Raw genomic sequence first — 24,633 nt, 5'->3', positions numbered from 1 at the left:
GAATATACATTTCTAATTAAATATCTTTTAAAATATCATGAATGTATTTTATGTAGGCCTATAAGTAGTAATCAATAAAGCTTGTCACTGTCCAGCCAAAATGCGGTTGTAATCGATAAAACGTATGAAGCCAAAGATACATTAACAAAGTAATAAAACGTCGGTATAGCGCTAAATACGAGTTTTTAATAGGTCCGTAAAGGTTTTCAGCATTTCCTTTCACTAAGTGGTCATAATTCTGTAGCACTTATATTTATTTCTTTTATGAAGTCCACAAATTTCCCTGTATTGAAAACGGTGAAATTACCCAGATATAACATGATTTTTCTTTTGTAAAATGGCAGCAGGACATGTCGAGCAAGTCAACACCTTGGTTTGACCAAGAAGTCACGGGTCTAATAGGAATTATGTGACCACACCTCAAATGAGTGGTATTACTAACATAGAGTACAAAACATCAATGAGCGAATCTATGTATATCACGTGTCATCACAAAAGTATATATCACACCAAAACTGTCATAAAAATCACACCCTAGCACACAGCAAGAACTGTGCTTGAGTGAAGTCTGGGTCCATTTAATTGGAATGGTTGAAATAGTAGTTTACAAACGCTGTTGAAGCTTATAATGTCCTTCCTGACATGGAATTTGTGGTCACCCTACTAATTTCCCAGCTCGGTCATTGGTGAAATCTGTTCATGTGTGTAGTGCCATGAATTAAACCTTTAGCGTTCATTGTCAACAATGTGTGGATTGTCACACTTCTCTGGGTTTCTGTCATGACTCACAATAAATAAAGTAAGTGATGATTTTTCACAATAGATTATCAATACCATTGAAATGTTTTACATCTAGGCTTCAAATAACCCATTAGTGCTTTTTACATTCATATGTGAAAGAAAGGTTAGTCATAATTTGTAGCTATTACATTGCCTAGCCAACCACGTTTGAAAATAACTAGCGTAGGTAACAATAAGCTGACATTATTCTTAAAGTTAGCATGATTATCTTGCCGGATATCTTAGTAATGTGTAATATGGGCAATATATCCAACTTGTTTTCATACTTCACACATTAAAATATAGTGTTTGCGGACTGTTTGTTGAATTCTAGGGATAATTGCAGGATGATACATGGCAAGTGGTGTCCTGTGGAAGCAAATCTGTCTCATCACAATTTGATATTTATACACCATTGAAATTCCACATTGAAGTTATCTGCTGTAGCTCTGGAAAAAATCAAGAGACCACTATTTATTTTTCTTAAATAAATTTATTTATTTGTAAATCCTGGTTTAATCCTGGTTCTGCTGGCAGAAGGCTACACTGAGCAGCAGGTTGTTTCCAAGTTCCAAATTTCTAAGACAGCAGTATACAACAACAAGGTGAAGCAGGAGAGACTGGGAATGACCAAAAACCAGCCTGGTAAAGGGCAAAAGTGACTTTCTAATGCCAGAGACGACCATCATCTTATCCAACAGATTCACATGAATCAGAGGGCAACATCAAGTGACTTTCAAAAGGAATGGGAATCATTAAGTGTAGGTACAAAGTACATTGCTAGGTCAGTTCATATCAGGCTCCTAGAAGCAGGACTGAAGTTCTATAAAGCAAGGAAGAAGCCCTTCATTAATGAGAAACAGGGAAGAACCAGGCTGCAGTTTGCAAAATAATATATATTATTCACAGACGCACAGCCATAAATTGAGAAATTGGTGAAACAAAAAATACATCTGGGATACCAAGGGTAAGTAATTGAATCACGATTCAGTGGTCACGACACCAAGCGTGAAAATACAAGAGGATGCTTTTTTAATGTTATGCTATTGCAGTTTAGTGTTTTGATTGATTGGCAATTACAATGTAATAAAAACATTAAAATGGACAGCACTTTGTAGAGTATTCTCAACCTAGGTTTTAGCTAACTGCACATATGTGTGCATAGGGGCATTGAAGAACAGGTAAGGGTAATCACAATCAAACACTAGGGACTAGGACAAAATAGGAGATACAGGGAACGAGGGTGAAATACAAAACTAGATACACAAAAGGATAACCAGAATGGAATACAAAAACAAGGCCCGTTACATTCATATTTTTTCCATTGAAATACTGGAGCAGTGTGCTGGAGTGTGTACAGGTTTTCTCTGCAACTACCTAAATAGGTCACTAATTAGAGGACTGATTGGCTGAAGAATCCTCACACTTGGGTTTGAGTACTAGTCTGGGTTTAGCTGACCTAAAGGTTATCCCAAAAACCTGCACACACACCGGCCCTTTGTGGATAAGACTGGCCACCCCTGTCTTAAATGGTTAACTCACTTCATGGAGAATGAAATAACTCATTCAAAAAAAAAAAAAAAAAATACAAGTTGTTTGTCTACCATATGTGTGTGTGTCACGGGAAGGTTCGGGTGGACAGGCGATCGTGCGGGCGGTGGTTCAGAAAACCAGGCTGACGAGCAGGATCGGGGTAATCGGGGTTTATTCGGGAAAGGGAGACACGGGAGGCGAGGGACAACCAACACCATGTGCACAGATCACGTAATGACGGACAACGATCACAGGCAAGACTCAGACTTAAATACACAGGACTGATCACAGTAATCGGACATAGGTGGAAACAATCAGGGAAACACACGTTGGCAAGCAGGGGGGCGTGGCACACATGAGGAGCTGACGAGCAGGGCATGACAGAACCCCCCCCCAAAGGCGCGCTTCACCGGGCGCGCCAGGGAGGAGGCGACAGACGGAACACGGGAACCCGGACCTGGAACCAAACGGAACAATCAACGAAGCACCGGAAACAAAACAGAGACGCAGAACACGGCAAGGGACAAGACGTAAGACAGGACTTGACAAAGGGCAGGGAACGCAGAGAGACAGACCAGAAAGGGCGGAACAGAGGGAACAGGCGGAACAAAAGGAGCGGGAGTGACGTGAGGGAACGACGGGAAACCAGGAGCGGAGCGGGGCCGAACAAAGGGACCAGGAACAGAGGACAGCGGGACAGAGGCAGAAGGAGGAACAAACACAGGCGGGATAGGGGCAGGAAAGAAGGGAGAGAAGGAGGGGGAACCAAGGGGAGCCCGTGGGAGCCCCAGCGGGCGACAGGAGGCAGCCGGAGGGGCCGCAGGAGGCCGGAGCCAGAGGGGCCCGCGGAGGGGCAGAGGAGACAGGGCGAGGGACCCGCGGAGGGGCCAGGGAGGGAGCAGGAGGGAGCACCAGGGAAGGGGACGAGGGAGCTGGAAGGGGCCAGGGCGAAGGCAAGGTGAGGGGGGGAGCCGCCGCAGGCGGCGACGTCCTCCGACGGGCCGCAGGTAGGGGCCCCGCAGGCGACCGAGGAGCCGCCGTCGGGGAACCCCCAGGCGACCGACCAGGCACCGGAGGGGGGAGCGAGGCAGGGCGACGAGACACCGGAGAGGGACCCGCAGGCGACAGCCGACCCGGAGGGCCAGGACCCGCAGGCGGCAACCGAGCCCCAGCGCAGGCGAGGCAGGGCGAGCCAGGGGGCAGGGCGGGCGGGACCCCAGCCCTGCGTCTGTGTCCCCTCCCTTTACGGGACACAGACATGACCCCAGGTCGGGGTCGAGTTCGCCGGGGCGAGGGAGAAACCGTCACAGGGGGAGAAGGGACAGGAGCGCGGTCAGGACTTGGAGCGCGGTCAGGACCTGGAGCGCGGTCAGGACCTGGAGCGCGGTCAGGAACAGGAGGTGGCTGCAGTGGGGGCGCCGGCCCGGGAGCTGCAGGTTGCTGCAGTGGGGGCGCCTGCCCGGGAGCTGCAGGTTGCTGCAGAGGGGGCGCCTGCCCGGGAGCTGCAGGTGGCTGCAGAGGGGGCGCCTGCCCGGGAGCTGCAGGTGGCTGCAGAGGGGGCGCCGGCCCGGGAGCTGCAGCAGGCAGTGAAGGCGGCTGCGCAGGCGGCTGCGCAGGCGGCGGCGGCCGCTCTGGAGCGGGATCCGCGGGCGGCGGCGGCCGCTCTGGAGCGGGATCCGCGGGCGGCGGCGGCACCGATGCGGGTGTCACTCGCAGAGGAAGCTGCGCTGTTCTCACGAGCAGTTGTGGAGACTGCCCCGGCAGCGCAGAGTGCAGGGGGGCGGGTGCCGCGAGCAGTGCAGGCGGCAGCGGTCGCCCGGAAGCGGGGTCCGCCGGCTAAGGCGGTGGTCCTGGCGCGGAGTCCGCCGGTAACGGCGTTTGCTCCAAAGCAGGATCCGCGGGCAGAGGGGGCCGCTCCGGTTCAGGTTCCGGGGCCAGAGGCGGATGCTCCGGTGCGGGATCCACCGGCTTCCGGAGCTGGAGAAGCCTCTGTAAACCCTCTGCGAGGGCTTCGAGGGCCGCCGGTTCAGAGGCGGGGTTAAAAGCCTCGAAGTCTCTGTGAAGCTGACGCAGGAGTTGTTCCACCTCTGAGTCCCTAGGAGTTGGGAAACTGTCCAACACCCTCCAATATAAGCCCTGGAGGGCGAAGAACTTGTGTGCCAGCCGCTCTCTGCCTTCCGACAGAGGTGAGGGGAGCGTCTTAGGGGCGTTGGCCTCCACCGGCGGGACTGGTAAGTCCAGCGTGGGAGAGACGATCCCTGCCCCCTGTGAAAAGCGGGGCATACGCGGGATTGGGTCTCTAATCGCTCGCCGTCCTCCCCACTTCTGCAGCCTCTCGGGTCGGAAAGTATACCGCTCGAGAGGTGGCGGCTGGCAGGGGGACAAGGGCTCGAGGTCCGGGAACGGAACTTGCCTCTGCTTCTCGTCCTCCCAGAGTCGGGCCAGGAAACGGGCTCCAAAATGAAGCGGTTCTGACACCGGGATAGGGACGAGCTCCTCCTTCTCGCTCTCGAAAGCGAGACTGGAGCCAGAGAGCGAGCAGGACCCCAGACAGATGGATTCCTCGGGGGTCTTCTGCTTCCCCTGCTTCCTCTTCTTTTTGAGGTCCGTCATTCTGTCACGGGAAGGTTCGGGTGGACAGGCGATCGTGCGGGCGGTGGTTCAGAAAACCAGGCTGACGAGCAGGATCGGGGTAATCGGGGTTTATTCGGGAAAGGGAGACACGGGAGGCGAGGGACAACCAACACCATGTGCACAGATCACGTAATGACGGACAACGATCACAGGCAAGACTCAGACTTAAATACACAGGACTGATCACAGTAATCGGACATAGGTGGAAACAATCAGGGAAACACACGTTGGCAAGCAGGGGGGCGTGGCACACATGAGGAGCCGACGAGCAGGGCATGACAGTGTGTATATTATATAAAATATTTTTAATGACTGTTTTACCTAAGTTCTCCCCATGTCATTGCGGGGTTTCCTCCGGGTACTCCGGTTTCCCCCCACAGTCCAAAAACATGCTGAGGCTAATTGGAGTCGCTAAATTGTCCATAGGTGTGCATGTGTGACTGAATGGTGTGTGAGTGAATGGTATGTGAGTGTGCCCTGCAATGGGCTGGCCCACCATTCTGGGTTGTTCCCTGCCTCGTGCCCATTGCTTCCGGGATAGGCTCCGGACCCCCCGCGACCCAATAGGATAAGCGGTTTGGAAAATGGATGGATGGATGGATGGATGGATGGATTTGCTGCTCAGTGTTTCTGTGTGTATTGACACAATGAACAGCTGTGTGTTTCTGTTCCACCAAACACCATATAATGTGATTACAGTTGTAAAATGCTCCATGCTTTTTATTGTATGCAGCTTAATCAGTATTTTTAGGATTGCTAAAGCAAGATTGGTCACCCAGACTTGCTTGTTTTATTCCTTCATTCATTCAGTCATTCCTGACTATATCCAAATATATTTAGATGTCACAGTTAGCATAACAATAAATACTATATATTAGATTTGAAATACCCTACATGCAATATAGATAGTCTTTCATTTATTTAATATGGGTGCAGGGTCAGCCCCTGTTGTCTCAGTCTTTTGTGTCCCTTCCCGGTTTTGCCAGCAGGCAGCGCTGGCCATCCTGTCCCTCTTGTCAGTCTTTCTGTTCCTCCTGTCTCCTGTCAGGTCAACACATTCAGGCATGCGCCTACTTGCAAATCCCTTTGTTCTGTGTGCGAATCCTGCCTCCTTCTGCTTTTTTGTATTTTGTTCCCTAGTGTTTCTTTTGTCTGAGTTTAGTTCCCATGTCTGGTGGTTTCTGTATTCCATTTGGTTTCTTGTGTTGAACCTCAGTTATGTTTTATTGGTTTTATTACTCCCAGTGTTAAATTCTGTGTTTCCAGTTTTCTTGGTTAGTTCTTAGTTTCCCTGTTTTAGTTTCACCTGTGACCTGTTTCCCAGTCTGTTAATTAGTCTCACCTGTCCTGCGTTAGTCTTGTTACCCAGTTTGAGTTTCAGTATTTAAATCCCTGCTTCTGTTCAGTTACCTAGTGGTTCGTTGATTGTTAATGTCCTGTTGTTTGCGATAGTTGGATGTAGTTTTGAATATTCTATTTGTAGTCTTGACCCTTTGTAGATTTAGTCTTTGTTTATCCTGTTTTGTTTTTGCCCCCTTGTGGACTTTTGTTTTTGTTAGTCTTTTCTAGTGTTTTTAGTTTAATGTTTAACCTGTTTTGTTTATTTGAGCAGCAAGTAGGTTGTCCACCATTTCTGGTCCCTGCTTGCATGATGCCTCGTCCTTGCTCCAAACCCACCCGGATCCTTGACAATCGGGGTGTGTGTCCCATTAAACTATTGCTAAACGTGTCTACTAGGTTTCAGTGAGTTACAACTTTTATTTCTTGGATCCTTTTATGAACTGTATGTCATGTAGAGTTCCTAATGTACTTTCGGTCTTTTAAAGTAAATTTTATTTAATTGAAATTTAGACTTCAGATTTTTTTTAATAACTCTGCTGATTTTTGTTCTAATGTTTATGCATTAATATTACACTAAGTATTTGCATTACTAATGTAATAAATTGACATCCAATATGCTGTATTGCTTTTTTCATTGGCTTTATTAAAACAAATATCAAGAAAGTCAGTCTTGAGAAATGCAGTTACCAGAACAACTGTGGTGGTCCTGAAACGGGTGCATATGTCATTAAGGACATTACTGTGGAAATGTATCAAAGTTACTATCCACATTACTATTGAAATAGCCTAGGCACATAGGTTTCATTTCGATCCTCTCGTTGAACAAAGCGGGGCAAATTCTCTAATATGAACCTCATGGAAATGCCGAAACCAATCACACTTCCATTACTCAATTTGTCGCCACCAGTATGTATGCCTAGCAACTGTAAATTTTCCCCAAAGATTGGGGAGCCTGAGTATACCTGAATATTCTACCCTCTAAACAGATGGGATCTTGAGTAATGGGACATAGCTCACTCATTTTTCCCCCACCACCAGGGTGACCAATGATGTAGATGTTTCTCATCCCCGAGGGAGGTCCATATGTACTTAGAAGAGCAGGCGGTAGTATCTGGGGCTTATGCTTCAGCTCCAGTACAGCAAAATCCATGCCGTTTTGCTGATTATCGAAACGGTGAGCAGAAACTTCTGGTTTTACGTTTAAAGGGAGGAAGTATGTTCCACCCTTCATGTCTTCATAGGTAAATATGCCAAAAACCTCCTGATTTAAAACTCCTTTGTCAATATTATCGTTAATGACATGTGCATTTGTTAGGATATAACGATCAAACAGCAAGAAGCCGGTAGCTGTCGAGTCGTCCTTAACATAAATGAAACAGACTGCAGCATGATGCAGAAAGACCTGCCAGTTCTCTAACACAGAACGCCAAGGGTCTTCAGTGAAAGAGACTGTATATTTGCTTTCACATTGCTTTTCAAATCTCTCTTTGAACAAAGACTAATGAGTATGTGGTAATGTTATATTCAGTCACCCTGTTTATATTTCCATGAGATTCATAATAAAGGACGCCAGCAGAGAGAGATGCTCTGTTTATGAACTGGCAAAAATTCCACTAATGCAGTTCAGCTTTAACTAATCAAGGCTTTTACAATTAGTGCACACACCAGAGATATTTAAAAAGCCCAAATGAATGGATGAACGATCAAATGAGTTGGAAAGCGTGTAAAATGAAAGTGGTGTTTTGTTCCGCTGCAGAACGCTGCTGATGGAACAGTATGAAGAATACAAAGATGTAATCGCTAAAAAAGGCAATACTGTGGTCATACTGTAAATAGTGGTTCATGCTGTCGCTTTACACTGTGAAAGTTTCTGGTTCGATTCCCATAGCCAATGGGGAATCTTCTGGGTTGAGTTCACGTGTCATTCTTGTTGTTTAATGTTATTCTTTATTCTTTTATCTCTGTAAAATACTTTTAATCGCACCTGTGTGAAATGTTCTAGACAAATAACCATATCTTGTCTTTACTTTTTACTAATAAACTTTCAAAGTAGACTGTGATTAAACAAAATATAAAAATATCTTCCTCTTCATATTAAGGGATTTCTTTTTCAGTTTCAGTCATTGCATTTCATGTTTGACATTTGTAATATGAGTATGCCTTTATTTTAATTATTTTGGAACTAATTGGAATGCTGAGATGTGATTTTTATAGGCTTTATTATATTTATTACATGACATGAGTAGTGAGAGTGCGGACCGATGGAACGATCTTTTGGGAATCTGTTCCCACACGTCGGACATTCTTTGACACAATGCTTAATTTAGAGACAGTTGATCTGGTCCGAACCACACTTGTTCACTTGCGTTTTCAATCACTTTATTCTTTAAATAAGGGATACACTGAGAATAAAGCCAAAGCAGAGGTTGGAGTCACTTTGTTATTATGTGGGCTGAGCTGGTAGAGCACAAGCTAAAGTGGCACCAACCAAAACATATTAATTAAAGACGTTAAAGACTTACCTTCCTGAGGAAATTCTGATTGGAGGCCATTGTGTTATCTGTAACAAGAAAAAGCCGAAATTATATTAAGAAAAGGAAAATTACAAAGCAGACAGAACAATATTTATAAACATTGAGGCATATTTCATAATGGTATATTTAGTGGGATGGTGAAACAAGTAAAACTTAAAATGTCAATACAGGGGATCCTTGGGTTGCGTCACAGTTCCGTTCCTACGACACTGATGTAAACCGAATTTTGGTGTAAGTTAAAACACACCCATTTCCTGATCTCTTTACAATGTGTCATTTCACATCCATCGTGACGGCTTTCCTCTTCACATACGGAACACTTGTGGTTTTCACAGTACAAAATGGTGGTAACAGTACAAAATGGCGTAGGTAAGAGTACTGAGGGATGCCAACTCCCTGAATATTCAAATATAGGAAGCACTTTCCCCAGAGGGTATATAACTTCTGTTTCTTTCAAAAACTATTTGGCTTAAAAGTAGCAGTAAAGAAAATGTGGTGTTATAGAGAAAGAGAGCAGGAGAGAGAAACTAAGAGAGAGAAATGTCATTTAGTAAAGAGAATAAGAAAAATCTGAAAATGGCTGCACTCACCCGCACCTTGGAATACAGCTGGGTTTTGTCGTACAACAGTCGATGTGGAGCCAATGCAACTGGCGTGAAGATGCAGACCGTTATGGATCATGATTCTCCAGTGGTGGGTATGTCGATCATCCATGACAAAGAGTCTCCAACGAGTGGGGAGCCGCCATCTGTGGTGTTGGTATCAGAAGGCAGCTTTGCTGCTTTCCGGAGAGCCTGTCTGGACCACATCAATAGGGCCGTGTATGTCGGTGACGGTGCTGGGTGTGGATGTACCTGATCGCGTGTGAGCATTCAAGGCTGTGTCTGTTGGTCTGGTACTGTTGCAAGGCCAGCAATGTGCCTGGGGCCCCAGAGCCTTAAAGCTTTATGGATAAGGAATTCTGCTACTGTGTCAGGCTGACGGTGTCAGTCGATAACCTGTGTATTTTCAGTGGACTTATTAATTTTATCCTCATATTGCATAGTTTTGATAGAGACTTGGAATGTAGAATGAGAGGGGCAGGGTGTACAGGTATGAATGAGTGGGAGTGTCCTGAGGATACTGAAGACTCTTAAAGTGACTGATTTTTCATGGCAGAAAAACAAAAGCCAGTTAAAAGTAAGGTGTCTTTTTTCCCCTTGGCTTACCTGCTTGTCTGTTTGTGTGGGAGAAGCGTTTGAAACAACTGTATTGTATTTTAAGAATCAGTAAAATTCTTTAAATAGTGGCACTGTCCGTTTCATTTCCCTTTATTCATTTAATAAATATACAAATGTCAAATAGATGGCAATCTGCCTGAGACATAAATGAAAAGAAAGCAATCGATTAATTAGTAGTATTAAATAGTGATTAACTTTACTCAGAAATGATAACTGTAAGTGGGTTCCAGTTTTAAAAACCCCAAAGGAACACAAGAATAACCCTCTGGGGTCTGAGGCATCTCAGCCACTTTAGAGGTAGTCTGAGATGACTTGGCATTTTTAAATGTCAAGTAAAGTTAAGTAGACTTATTTGTCATTTCAGCCCTATACATGGTATTGTGTACGGTGAAAGGAAACATTGCTCCCCCAGGGACAAGGTGCACAAAAACAAAAGGACCGAAACAACACAAGACTACACAAGTGCAATTTACAGGACAAGACAACATGCAGTGCACTCAACAAGGTAGTAACCGGGCTGGTATGATGGACATTTAAATAAATAGCATTAATGCAGACGCAGTATTATGACATATACTGTATTATAGCAGCAAAACAGCAATAAATATTCCACATATCAAAAAACATTTATCTAAAAGTGCTAGAAATGCTTTTATCCAATAATCTGAGACCATTTAGAATATCATTCTATTTTTTGTTTAAGCAACTTTAAATACACTTTTCAAAAACCTATTTTCGGAGGTGCTGAGAAATTGTAAAGAAAAACACGTTAGAAATATTTCTAACCAAGATTTTTGAGCTCTGGAGCTTATAGACATAGAGGTTGGCTATACATAGGTGATTGAAGCATTCTGAAATTTCAGGTGGTTTGATTAGTAAAGTTCTAGAACTTTGGAGTGATTTTTTTCAAAGTCAGTGGCCTACACAATGAATATTGATGAGATAGGTATCAACACACCTTGTAATGATTTTGTGTACTGTCAATCTAATGTCATTGTTACTGCCCCCCATACTCATCAGTTTGGAATGTCAGTTTAATGTAAAAAGAGACAATTATAGCCTTCTACAGTTGATAACATGCAATGGATTCAATGTTGATGAATAAAAAGTGCAATCACATCACAGCCTGACACAATCACGCTCACCGGCCACTTTATTAGGTACACCTTGCTAGTACCGGGTTGGACCCCCTTTTGCCTTCAGAACTGCCTTAATCCTTCGTGGCATAGATTCAACAAGGTACTGGAAACATTCCTCAGAGATATTGGTCCATATTGAGATGATAGCATCACGCAGTTGCTGCAGATTTGTTGGCTGCACATCCATGATGCGAATCTCCCATTCCACCACATCCCAAAGGTGCTCTATTGGATTGAGATCTGGTGACTGTGGAGGCCATTTGAGTACAGTGAACTCATTGTCATGTTCAAGAAACCAGTCTGAGATGATTCGAGCTTTATGACATGGTGCATTATCCTGCTGGAAGTACCCATCAGAAGATGGGTACACTGTGGTCATAAAGGGATGCACATGGTCAGCAACAATACTCAGGTAGGCTGTGGCATTGCAATGATGATCAATGAGTAGTAAGGGGCCCAAAGTGTGCCAAGAAAATGTCCCCCACACCATTACACCACCACCACCAGCCTGAACCATTGATACAAGGCAGGATGGATCCATGCTTTCATGTTGTTGACGTCAAATTCTGACCCTACCATCTGAAAGTCGCAGCAGAAATCGAGACTCATCAGACCAGGCAACATTTTTCCAATCTTCTATTGTCCAATTTCGGTGAGCCTGTACGAATTGTAGCCTCAGTTTCCTGTGCTTTGCTGACAGGAGTGGCACCCGGTGTAGTCTTCTGCTGCTGTAGCCCATCTGCCTCAAGGTTCGATATGTTGTGCGTTCAGAGATGCTCTTCTGCATACCTTGGTTGTAACGAGTGGTTATTTGAGTTACTGTTGCCTTTCTATTAGCTCGAACCACTCTGGCCATTCTCCTCTGACCTCTGGCATTTTCGCCCACAGAACTGCCGCTCACTGGATGTTTTCCCTTTTTCGGCCCATTCTCTGTAAACCCTAGAGATGGTTGTGTGTGACAATCCCAGAAGATCAGCAGTTTCTGCAATACTCAGACCAGCCCGTCTGGCACCAACAACCATGCCACATTCAAAGTCACTTAAATCACCTTTCTTCCCCATTCTGAAGCTCAGTTTGAACTGCAGCGGTTCGTCTTGACCATGCCAACATGCCTAAATGTATTGAGTACCACCATGTGATTGGCTGATCAGTAATTTGCATCAACGAGCAGTTGGACAGATGTGCCTAATAAAGTGGCCGGTGAGTGTATACTGTATATGTGAAATTATTGCACCACTTTTGGGATTTATTTTACTATTCTTTAAGAGCCAGAAGAAATTTACAGATTTGACTGTTAGAAAATCAGCTCCCTTATCCGTGCTTGGTTTCATTTATGTGAATTATTTTATTTTAACTGTGTGTGCTTTAGCATCTGTTGTGTAACTTCATCACATTCCCTTGTCATGTTTGTCAAAGTGTTGTTGCTGCTGCTGCTGCATAAAACAGCAGCTTTGTGTAAAAACGTCTCTCCTTGTCTTTTCTCCGTCGCTGCGATGCCTCGATCTGCCACAATATTCTAATTTTACTGCTGAGCTGGAGACAAGGCCAAAGTTGCCTACTTAATCGGCAGCTTCTTAACTGCAGGATCTGTGCCACCTTCAATTAGGGATGCTGTTTTGACAGAATACTGTAGAGGTCATTGTTTGTGCTAAATCGAAGGCTCCATGTTTTTAATATTTAATTTTACTAAGACAGTGGTTCTCAAACTCGGTCCTCGGGACCCACTGCCCTGCTTGTTTTCCAGCTATCCCTGCCCTACACACTGCTGATTACCTGGATCAGATGTGTTCAGTTAATCAGAAGCTGAAAGACAGCTGGGACTTGTGTATGGGGCAGGGATAGCTGGAAAATAAGCAGGGCAGTGTGTCCCAAGGACCGAGTTTGAGAACCACTGTACTAAGAAAACGGCAATAATTCAAATGTTTTTGGTCACACGGCCATTGGCTCTGAAATTTCTGAAGAAATTTCTTCATCTTGGGCCAGACAAATACAGAATGCATAGTACACAGCAGTTATGCCACTGTAAGGAAACACTGAAACTAGCCCGGACTTGATTGGTGTTTTAGTGGAATAACAGCTGGCTATATTTCATGTTATGCAATTCATTTTAATAAGAAGCTAGAATTCCAATATGAATTTGGAGGTCTGCTGTTCTACATATTTCATATTTATCTGGCCCAAGACGAATAAGACCTCCAAATTCCAATTGGAACCATGGCTTCTTATATCTTGTCCACTTGCTCCCCATGTTCTGCTGCCATTTTACTGTCCCAAAAGAAAAATCACACTAAGCCTGGGTAATTTCACCATTTTCATTACAAGGAAATATATGAAATAAATATACAGTTGTGCTCAAAAGTTTACATACCCTGGCAGAATTTGTGATGTTTTGGCCATTTTTCAGAGAATATGAATGATAACACAATAACCTCTCTGTCACTCGTGGTTAGTGGTTGGGTGAAGCCATTTATTAGCAAACAATTGTGTTTGCCTTTTTTACATCATAATGACAACAGAAAATATCCAAATGACCCCGATCAAAAGTTTACATACCCTGGAAATTCTGGCATGATAACATAGACACAGGTTGACACACACAGGTGTAAATGACTACTAAAGGTAACCATCCTCACCTGTGATCTGTTTGCTTGTAATTAGTGGGTGTGTATAAAAAGTCAGTGAGTTTCTAGGCTCCTGACATGAGTCATCCAGTGTTGCACTGATTTTTGTTGGATTCCGAGCCATGGGGAAAGCAAAAGAATTATCAAAGGATCTGCGGGAGAAGATTGTTGAACTTCATAAAACAGGAAAAGGATATAAAAAGATTTCCAAGCAATTAAGAATGCCAGTCAGCAGTGTTCAGACCCTAATTAAGAAGTGGAAAATGAGGGATTCTGTTGAAACCAAACCACGATCAGGTAGACCAACAAAACTTTCAGCCACAACTGCCAGGAAAATTGTTCGGGATGCAAAGAAAAACCCACAAATAACTTCAGCTGACAAACAGGAGTCTCTGAAAAAAAGTGGTGTGGATGTATCAAGATGCACAATAAGGAGGCACTTGAAGAAAAATGGGCTGCATGGTCGAGTGGCCAGAAGAAAGCCATTACTGCGCAAATGCCACAAAATAGCTCGCTTACAATATGCCAAACAGCACCGAGACAAGCCTCAAAACTTCTGGAACAAAGTTATTTGGAGTGATGAGACTAAAATTGAACTTTTTGGCCACAACCATAAACGTTACATTTGGAGAGGACTCAACAATGCCCATGATGAAAAGTACACCATCCCTACTGTGAAACACGGAGGTGGATCGCTGATGTTTTGGGGGTGTGTGAGCTACACAGGCACAGGGAACTTGGCCAGAATTGATGGCAAGATGAATGCAGCACATTATCAGAAAATACTGGAGGAACATTTGCACTCATCAGCTCGGAAGCTGCGCATGGGACGCTCTTGGACATTCCAACATGACAACGATCCAAAGCACAAGGCCAAGTCAACTTGTCAATGGCTACAGCAGAAAAAAGTGAAGGTTCTGGAATGGCCATCTCAGTCTCCTGACCTCAATATCATTGAGCCACTTTGGGGAGATCTCAAACGTGCAGTTCATGCAAGACAGCCCAAGAATGTACAGGAACTGGAGACATTTTGCCAAGAAGAATGGGCAGCTTTACCATCTGAGAAGATAAAGTGTCTCATCCACAACTATCACAAAAGACTTCAAGCTGTCATTGATGCTAAAGGAGGCAATACAAGGTATTAAGAACTAGGGTATGTAAACTTTTGATCGGGGTCATTTGGATATTTTCTGTTGTCATTATGATGTAAAAAAGGCAAACACAATTGTTTGCTAATAAATGGCTTCACCCAACCACTAACCACGAGTGACAGAGAGGTTATTGTGTTATCATTCATATTCTCTGAAAAATGGCCAAAACATCATAAATTCTGCCAGGGTATGTAAACTTTTGAGCACAACTGTAAGTGCTACAGAATTATTTCCATTTTCTTAGTGAAATGAAATGCAGAACACATTTATGGAGCCCACGATTTAGCCCTCTACAGGATTCTGTTGAAATAGCATGCCCTATTTAAGGTGGCACAGATGCTGTCTAAGGTATGTGTGGAAAGGTATACTGTCTCACAGTTTATACCCTGATGGCATTCCATACATAAGCCCGCAAAAGCTTGCTAGTGGGACAGCCCTAAGCCCTCAAAAGCTTGTTAGTGGAACAGCCCTAAGCCCTCAAAACCTCCACACACAGACAAATCTACACATGCATTTGCAGATCTGCTGCAGCGGATGTGTAGCAAAAATCACGTGTCAAAAGACACCCTGAGTTGTAACTGATGACTTGTCTGTGATTAAAGCTCTTAGAGCAAAGTAGACTTTTTAGCCATTAATACTTTTGTACGCGTTTACAGGTTTGAATACACACGTACAGATCTCAGTATCCTCCCAGATCTCATTACGTATACGAATCTGATTACGTCAGATACATCTTTGGTATAGTTGAAACCATTATTTTTTTTTATTTCCGCACCTTCGCTGCTTTCGTTTTTGAAAGAACAATGACCACGTAATTTGCAATTATACAAGTGTTTTAATGCAAAACTTTTTATGTAAAATCTTATTTTCAGCAAATACAATAGGTACTCAAAAGTTTGCAAGTTTTTACAGTAGCAATCAAAATTAGGAATCGAGTGACATATCAAATATATGGATTTATCCAAATTCGCCATCATCCATGAATTGAAACAGGGGCGTCAGAAGCATTTTGAATGTGGGGGGGGGGGGGGGGACACTGTCACGCCTGGACGGACGGGTGAGCTGAGCAGGCGTGGTGGGTATGGCTCAAAGAGCAGAGAAAGCAAGTTGCAGGCAAGATGAGGAACGAACTGGGTTTTAATGCAGGGATCGGGACGGGAAACAGGGTACAACGACAGGTCTCACCAACACTGACGGGTCTTATGCAACACATCCAATGACAGACAATGGATTAGTACAAATCAGGAACTTAAATACATGGAACAAGGCAGCAGGAAACAAGACACGACTGGGCACGATCAGGTAATCACACGTGGGTAATTAGGGGGGCGTGGCACACACGAGGAGCGGACGGGCCGGGCGTGTCAGAACCCCCCCCCAAAGGCGCGCTTCACCGGGCGCACCAAGGAGGGGCGCCGGACGAGACGAGACGGGGAACACAGGACCTGGAAAACAAGAGCAAAAAAAAGTCAACAGGACACCGGGAACAGGACAGACAAACAGAACTGACAAAGAGGAAAAAGCCAGGACAGGATGCGACACAGGACAGGGAAAGCCGACAGACAGACCAGAAACGGGGACACGAAGGGAACAGATGGAACAAAAGGGCCGGGAGTGAACAGAGGGAACCCAGGGAGAGAAGGAGGAACAGGAGGAGCGACGGGACGAGGGACAGAGAAAGGGGAAGCAGGGACAGAAGGGAAGGAGGCAGGAGCAAAGGGAAAGAAGGCGGGGGGTCGAAGGGGAGCCCGAGGGAAACCCAGCGGGCGACGGGAGCTGGCCGGAGGGGCCGCAGACGGCCGGGAGGGCGGAGCCGGGGAAGACCCCGGAGGGGCCGAGGAGCCCGGGCGAGGGACAGTATTGGCATAAAACTAATATTTTATGTTAAATGTGTATGTGGGGGTGGGGGGTCCAAACGAATAATTATGAAATGTGAGGGGGACACGTTCCCCTCAGATTTAATGGTGATGACGCCCTGAATTGAATTGATGCTTTTTTTTTTGCATTTCATCACTAGCAGCTGGTGAGGTGTTGGTTGCTGGGTTGAGTCTTCTCCCCTCCCCCTGGTGGTTTGGCTCCTCTCAGTTTCATGTGCCATCTTTGCATATCAGAGTTGTGGGTGGGGGGAGGGTTTTGGGGAGCATTGTTCTGTTGTACATGTGGTTTGTGTTATTTTTTTTTTTCCATTGTCAAATTTATTGCTTTGCGTTTGTCCCACACCAGCTACTTTGCATATTTCATGTTTCCTGACCAGGTGGTTAATATACAATGCCCAATGTAAACATTGTTAATCTTAATGTTATGGGAATAAATCACATGATTAAGAAACAATACACAATTTCCTTTGAGAAGAAGAAATCATCAATCATCATCAATCCTCTTTGTCCCTTATGGGACATAAGGCTTCAATGAGCTCTGTCCATCGCATGCGGTCTTTTGCAGCATGTTGTGCTTCTTCCCATGACAGGTTAATCTTTTGAATCTCCTGTACCTGTATTCCAGATTTTATTTTTCCAGGTCGTGTCCATCTTAAGGCAACTCTTGGGATGTGGTTTTGCTCCATCCTTAACACATGTCCAAGCCATCTTAAGCGTCTTAATGTAATGTCCTAAGTGATGCTTTGACTGCTTGTTTTCTGGTATAGTTGTTGGTTGGATATTTTGTTGGGCCAAAAGATCTGGCAGATTCGTCTGAGGCATTTGTTGTGAAAGATCTCAAGGTTCCTCATGTTTGTACCGAACACACGCCAACAATCAGGAGGACAGTCTTTACGTTGCTGTTATACAGGAGCATCTTTGTTTTTAGGCTCTATTGTTTAGACCTCCAGATGGAACAGAGTTGGGAAAAGGTACCCTGAGCCTTTCCTAGCCTTGCGCTAATGTCTTTATGGACAGCGCTGTCCTTGCTGATAAGGCTGCCAAGGTAGGCGAAGTCCTCCACAAACTCGAGTGGTGCTCCATTCACCTGGATGGGTGCTGTGGGGATGGAGTTTATTCACATCACTTGGGTTTTGGAGGTCTTGCTGTAAGGTCCGGCCTGTCTGGCATATTTGTTAAGCCTGTCAGTTTTCGATTGCATGTTGGAGTGGTTTGTTGAAAGGAGAGCAAAGTCATCTGCAAAGTCAAGGTCTTCCAACTGAGAGGACAGAGTCCATTGGATGCCTACAGTATGGGTTTGTCTGCTGTTGTGTTGGTTGTGATCCAGTCTTTTGCAAGTAGGAAGAGGATGGGAGAGATGATGCACCCTTGTCTCACTCCAGACTGTAGAGGGATTTTTTATGAATGTAATTATCTTAGGTGGGATTCCAGTAGTACTGGAAATCAACTTTGTCGATTTCAAGAAGGCATTTCAAGAAGCATAGGATTGTCAAAAATTTCTTGATATGCAAAATTTCTTGTTAATTCTTGATCGTACACAATTTGTCACATTTTTCCTGTTCTTGTCCATGTGCAATTCTAGGGGAACTACACATAAAAATGGAGCACTGAAGTAAATAAATAATTACTTGAATTATATTACAATAATTATGAAAGAAAACTGTCACGATAAAATATTTTGCCATATTGTCCAGCATTAACCCTAACAACCCCACTTCCAAAAATCCAAACTATCCCTAATTTAGTATCCGACTGACTGGCTTCAATAACTTTCCCAAGGCGGTAAAATGTTTTTTCAGTGTTAAGATTCATTAATATCAGATTTCATACAGATATTATGGATACTGTTCAAATCCCTGCTGTCTTTTGTGAGTGTCTATTTATGTGCTATCGTTCTGTTTCACAGATGCTGTTGTACGCCACCATCCAGGTTCCAAAAAATCGGACAAAATCAATCAGCACAAGAACTTGTAAGTTGAGACACCATATGAAGCAAAACAGCAGTATGGACAAAGTTAAATAGAATAAGACTGTTCTTCATTGTCTTCATGAGTTCTGCAGCATGTTTTATCTGGTGAGGAAACAAGATGGACCATTAAATAGGGTAAGACTGTTCTTCATTTTCTTCATGAGTTCTGCAGCGTGTTTTATCCAGTGAAGAAACAAGATGGATCATTAAAGAGGGTAACAGACTGTTCTTCATTGTCTTCATGAGTTCTGCAGCGTGTTTTATCCAGTGAAGAAACAAGATGGATCATTAAAGAGGGTAACAGACTGTTCTTCATTGTCTTCATGAGTTCTGCAGCGTGTTTTATCCAGTGAAGAAACAAGATGGATCATTAAAGAGGGTAACAGACTGTTCTTCATTGTCTTCATGAGTTCTGCAGCGTGTTTTATCCAGTGAAGAAACAAGATGGACCATTAAATAGGGTAACAGACTGTTCTTCTGGGGCCTTTGTTTCTTTTCTTTCCGTCTTTTGGACCTTTAGCTTATGTTTAAAGTTTGACAACTGAAGGCCAAATAAGTAATAAGTTTGACAACATGGTTTTGAGATGCTATATTTTATAACCATTACAAATAAATGGAAAATTCAGTCTGTTTCAGAACAGAATTAAAGATTAAATATCAATTATCATTAGTCTGGAGTTATATATGGTAGATATATGGCAATATATTCCTTTTAATTGCGTACATGCATTGCACATACATGTTCCCATATAAATGTGAATTATATATATTAATATTTGATTGATGTTTTGCAATATATGATAAGTGGGTATTCTTTATGTACTATTCAATATATTGCAATATTTTTTTAAAATACGTTTTGCATTATATTTTTAATGTATTGGAGCAGCCACTTGACAAAAATATATACAGTGTTAGATACTTTTATTTTTTCTTTAATTTTTTTATCTTTGGTGGATATGTATGATTCATATGCTTACCTACCTTACCTGGTGGAGTCAACGAATTAAGAATTTCATGACGTAGACACCGTATATATGACGACAAATGACTTTGGTCGTGGACCTTCAGGCTGTCTTCCTGGAATGCATTGTACGTACGCCTTTAAATACGCCTACGCCCTTTGCGTACGTAGACCGCTACGCACACAGGAGTACCAGCTGCACGGAAGCCGGTTGCCAACGCAACCACGTAGCTTAGTCTCTAAGCACCTCGAGAAAACAAGCTTTAGCGCACCTATCGCTTCGGAATTAAACTAATTGTTTGAATCGTTTCAACTGTGTTTTGCGGAATTGTGGCTCGGCCCAACTACTACGACGGTGGTAGTTAGTTTATGTGCCGTAAGAAACGATCTATTTTACGGCATCTTATATAGTAGCGGTCAAGAAATGGTGAGTAGTTAGCCTGGCTAGCAATCTGGGCACCGTTAGATCGCGCTGAACTGCTGTGAGAATTAAGGCGGGGAGAAGCTTACAAAAAGTAGCTATCCAGTTGTCTATTAGAGGTATATCCAGCAAGAAACGATTCGCCATTTAAGAAAGTGAAGCCGTACCTGAGCTGAGCGCCTGCCCGCATTATTGCTTAGCCGTCAGTTTAGCTATGGTAGGATAAAACTTTGCCTAAGGTGGGCTAAACAAACATACAGGCCGTAACGTAAATACCTGCATGTTTAAAACTGAAAAACGTTACGTGGTGAACAGAAACGCTGTAGATACAGAAGGGTATGCAGCAGAGGGCGCCCAGTAATCGCATTAATAAACCCTCAATCTGTAGCCGGTGCCCCAGAGTACAGGAAATGCTCCTATACGACATACATGTACACCTACCCAGGCCTTCTCACTGATCTGTTGCATGCTGTCACCGGCTTCCCCAGCAGCGCGTTTTATTCGTTATGTTTGTATTCGTAGCTGTATAATGTCAACGGGGAACATCCAAATATTACATGTAATATGTGCATGGTTTTCATATGAATTTGAATAATCGTTTAAAATAAATCCTGCTCTGTTTTGCTACGTTGGTAAGTAAATCAGAAATGAATTTGTGCGGTGTGGTTTGCAGCTTTAGCTTGTGAAGGGCGCTGTAGTATATATCCTAACTTGAGAGGTAATGTGGGGACATTTTTTGTTGATTCTTTAGCTACATGTCACTGACGAACAAAACAGAGTCTGTCTACTCAAAACCAATCATATACAGATGACAGATAATGTTTTTTTCTGTCATGCAGGCTGAGTTTGGCTTTAATGAGCATCACCAGAATGAAGTCATCAACTACATGAGATTTGCACGCTCTAAGAGGGCATTGAGGCTCAAGACAATAGACTCTTGCTTTCAGGACCTCAAAGAGAGCAGGTGAGCTCACCTTTTCTACCTGAAAGTAGCTTTGCATGTTTGTACTACTAAATAAACTTTCCTAAGACTGATGGTTCATCAAGTATTTCTGCATTAACCTTGGCATGATTAGAGCAGAATACCTTGGCTCATAGAAGTAATATGATCCATTGACTTTACATACTATCCCTTGAACTTCCACTATAATCGCAACCAATAACATGACACCTGGGGCCTGTATCATGCAGCATGCATTTCTGTGTTTGCAAGATAACTTGTCAGATTTAAGGGAGGCTGGGCTCAATACAAGTGAACAAAAGTAGTCTTTTTAGACTGGGGTACCTTAAGTCCGGCAAGTTATCTAGCAGATCTCAACTCATGATACAGGCCCCAGGATCCATGTTTATTCAGGTACTATTTACTGGGGTCAGACGTCAAATCATTTGTATATAAAAGGAGTAAATGTCCCCAAAGAGCTAATCTACAGGATTACATGACAGTTTCAGTTCTCAGTTTCTGGTGAATTACAGTTGTTTTTTCTTTGTCAGCTGACATGAGAAGGTGGTGGATATTGAATTTTTTATTTAGAATTTCTTTTGGTGCAGGTGATGGCATGAGGTATGCACTTATACAAACATTCATGGCAGAAATGCAAAAAATAAATGACATGTAGATATATAAATAATGATGAGACAACCAAAATATCAACTAGTCAGAGTCAACTTTATTTGTAAAGCACTTGTAAAGCAACACACCTTGACCAAAGTGCTGTACAGCATTGAAAGCAATAAGCACATATGTAAAAACAGAAAAAGTCATTTGTAAAGAGGAGTGCTGGAGTTAGTTGTTTTTCTCATGCTTATTGGCAGTAATTGGTATTGGGACCAGAGTTTGCGGACTGGGCTCACTGGGTCACACTGAGTGTCTGCTGCCCTGGGTTTCTCCTGGCAGGCTGGTGGAGGAGACGTTCACGGCAGACGAGGTGACGGAAATGCTGGAGGGGCTGCGGGTGGTGGTGCGGGGAGAGGTGGAGACAGAGCTCATCAACACGGCCCACACCAACGTGCTCCTCCTACGTCAGCTCTTCTCGCAGGCAGAGAAGTTCTACCTCAGGCTCCAGACGGACATCTCAGAGCTGGAGAACAGGTATGCAGGACTGCAGAGATGGCTCGGTGGGTGACACTCACACCTCCATAGCTGCAGGGTCGACTTCTGGCCTGGCTCTCTTGTTGGGGTGATGTGATCCCTTCACGTATTTGGTTCCCTCCCATCCAAAGACGTGGGTTAGGTCAGTGGTTCTCAAACTATGGTACATGAGTGCCCTCTAGTGGTAGGTAGAGAATTCCTTTTATAACATCAGTAGTAATGGTAATAGACAGAGAGCCTGTTATTTTCTAAGGTGGTCCACAGTGTAAAATGTTTGCCAGTCTCTGGTTTAACTATACTGATGTTACTCTGTTATCTGGTGAACTGGCCACCTGTCCAGGTTGACTATGTATTTGTCTATGTGTATTTCTTGTCAAGATTCCCCATATATGGGATTTCCTCCAGCTATTGTGTTGTCCTTCTTGAGACATAGTGCCTCTTTTGGAATCATGTGCACACCCATAAACTGGAATTGTGTCTAGGCTGTTCTGTCTCGGGATGAGCTCCGTCTCAAAGGGACTGCAGATGCCAGCTTCCAAATTACCTGACCTGGATGGTTAGCAATAATGTAAATATTGTTTAGGTTACTGAGTCTTGTTTTCTCTTTAAATGTGTACAGAGATGGCACTTGCTCCTCCATCTTGACAAAAATATGTGCACAAGCGGTGTTTTTTGTCTGTGGCTACAGCTCCAATGGCTTCGTGGGGTAACTTAGGGTCCAACGGTTGCACACTTCGGAATTTCCCAAAGTTTGGTATGCCAACCAGGTACCGCTTACTTACTGTCTCATCTATGCCGATGATATGGACATACAGTTCATGTTGCTTCCTATTTTCCACATGCTGTCTCTGCTACATAGCAGTCAAGAATGTGATTTCGGATGCATCTGTTTTTGTAGCATAAATTGCAAGAGTCTATAGTTTGGATCATGGAGAAGTGAAAGTATTTTGTGTAAGTGATCGGGTAGATATCATTAGCCTTTAAAGTTGTTTGGGGCGGTCATGTGATTGTAGAATTCACACTCAGGTTAGCGGCGGCCCCAGACGTTGCCATCCACTTCGGCAGGCAGGTCGTTACAATTCCCATGAGTGCCACTTCCTCTCTAATGTTGACTGAGGGCTGCAGGTTCATCTGCCAGGTGAGAGGCAAACCACAGCGTTCTCACGAGAACGGCCTGCTGTTAACACAGAATTCACACTTTTTAGAGAGAGGGAGTTTTTTACACTCCTTTCTGTGCCTGCGACCTCTGCACGAGCAGCAGACAGTAACGGCAGACAGAGCTGCTCGTGTGACGTGAATCTGAACAGCTGCGTTCCGGTTGGTGGTCATGGCATGACCGTGTGCCTGCTTCTCAGGGCTCCTTTTAGTCGCAGACAGAAGCTGGGGAAAACGTCAGGCAAATTGAGGAGTTTTAGTTTTTTTTATCTTTGTCTTCCTGATGAAATAAGGTCGGAACATTACTGGTACACAAGTGTCATTCATTTAACAAATAAGGTAGCAATTCCAGCTTTGTTGTGGCATCTATACTGCCAAACAAAATGCCTCAGAGCGTGGACAAGTTTAGTATCAGTGGGTCAATTTGCATATCCTTATGTAAACTCTTGGTTTGAATATAAACAAATCCTGAAAATTCATCTATTAATTTACATGTTAGAAATATGTAGCATTTTATCAGTGTTATACATGTGACATCAAATGGGCCTTTGCAAGGAATTGCTGTCACTAAGTAGTTCATAGAGTATTATGTTTGTACCCTGCAATGGACTGACTTCCTGTTATGGATGGATGGCTATTACATTACAAAATCATTCAGATTTTCAATCTCTTACTTTAAGTGCAAAGGAAACCAACACCACCATGAAGATACTAAAACTTTGCTACTTTTAAAATCAAGAAGTATTATCTCATTGTAACATTTACTCAGCTTTAAGCTGAGTAATTTGTCTTGTAGTGTCCAAATTATATCATGTCCATATTTTTGCTTCCAGTGAAGGTCAGTCTCGATTGGATCTCTTTGGTAATGCGAAATATTATACTAATTCCTCCAGTCATCTGTGGTACCAACTTATTCAGTGTAGGGTTCCATGGAACTTATATTAGGATGCACAGAGCAAGAGGCTGGGGTCATCCTGGACAGGATGCCAGTGCATAACAGAACACATACACATACATATACATTTGGTATGGTAAGTCACCAGTTTACTTAACCCTTCGTAGGCTGTGGGAGCAAACCAGAATGCTAGGAGGAAGTCAACATGAATATGCAAACCTCTCACACACACAGTCAGAGATGATCTTGCTAATCACAGACTAATGCCCACATGCAATTTCATTTTTCCCATAAGACTTTTGCAGAAAAT

General features: G+C 43.7%; 1 protein-coding gene across 9 annotated transcripts in view; it reads left to right on the top strand.

Moving 5' to 3' along the window:
* The window catches only part of lztfl1 (leucine zipper transcription factor-like 1), an 81,343-nt gene that overhangs the window by 43,303 nt on the left and 13,407 nt on the right, over window positions 1-24,633 (top strand). The window contains exons 1-4 of one of the 9 annotated variants that reach the window (XM_048972032.1): window positions 9,161-9,515; window positions 18,737-19,096; window positions 21,024-21,148; window positions 22,079-22,273. In XM_048972032.1, coding sequence (XP_048827989.1) covers window positions 21,072-21,148; window positions 22,079-22,273 — 272 coding nt within the window. In that variant the 5' untranslated portion in view covers window positions 9,161-9,515; window positions 18,737-19,096; window positions 21,024-21,071. The other 8 variants (XM_048972021.1, XM_048971990.1, XM_048972010.1 and 5 more) reach the window with 8 other exon arrangements.

The sequence above is a fragment of the Brienomyrus brachyistius genome, chromosome 1, assembly GCF_023856365.1.
Source record: "Brienomyrus brachyistius isolate T26 chromosome 1, BBRACH_0.4, whole genome shotgun sequence".
In the NCBI taxonomy this organism is placed as follows: domain Eukaryota; kingdom Metazoa; phylum Chordata; class Actinopteri; order Osteoglossiformes; family Mormyridae; genus Brienomyrus; species Brienomyrus brachyistius.
Note: the sequence above shows the minus strand (reverse complement) of the source record. Positions and strands in the feature narration are given on the sequence as shown.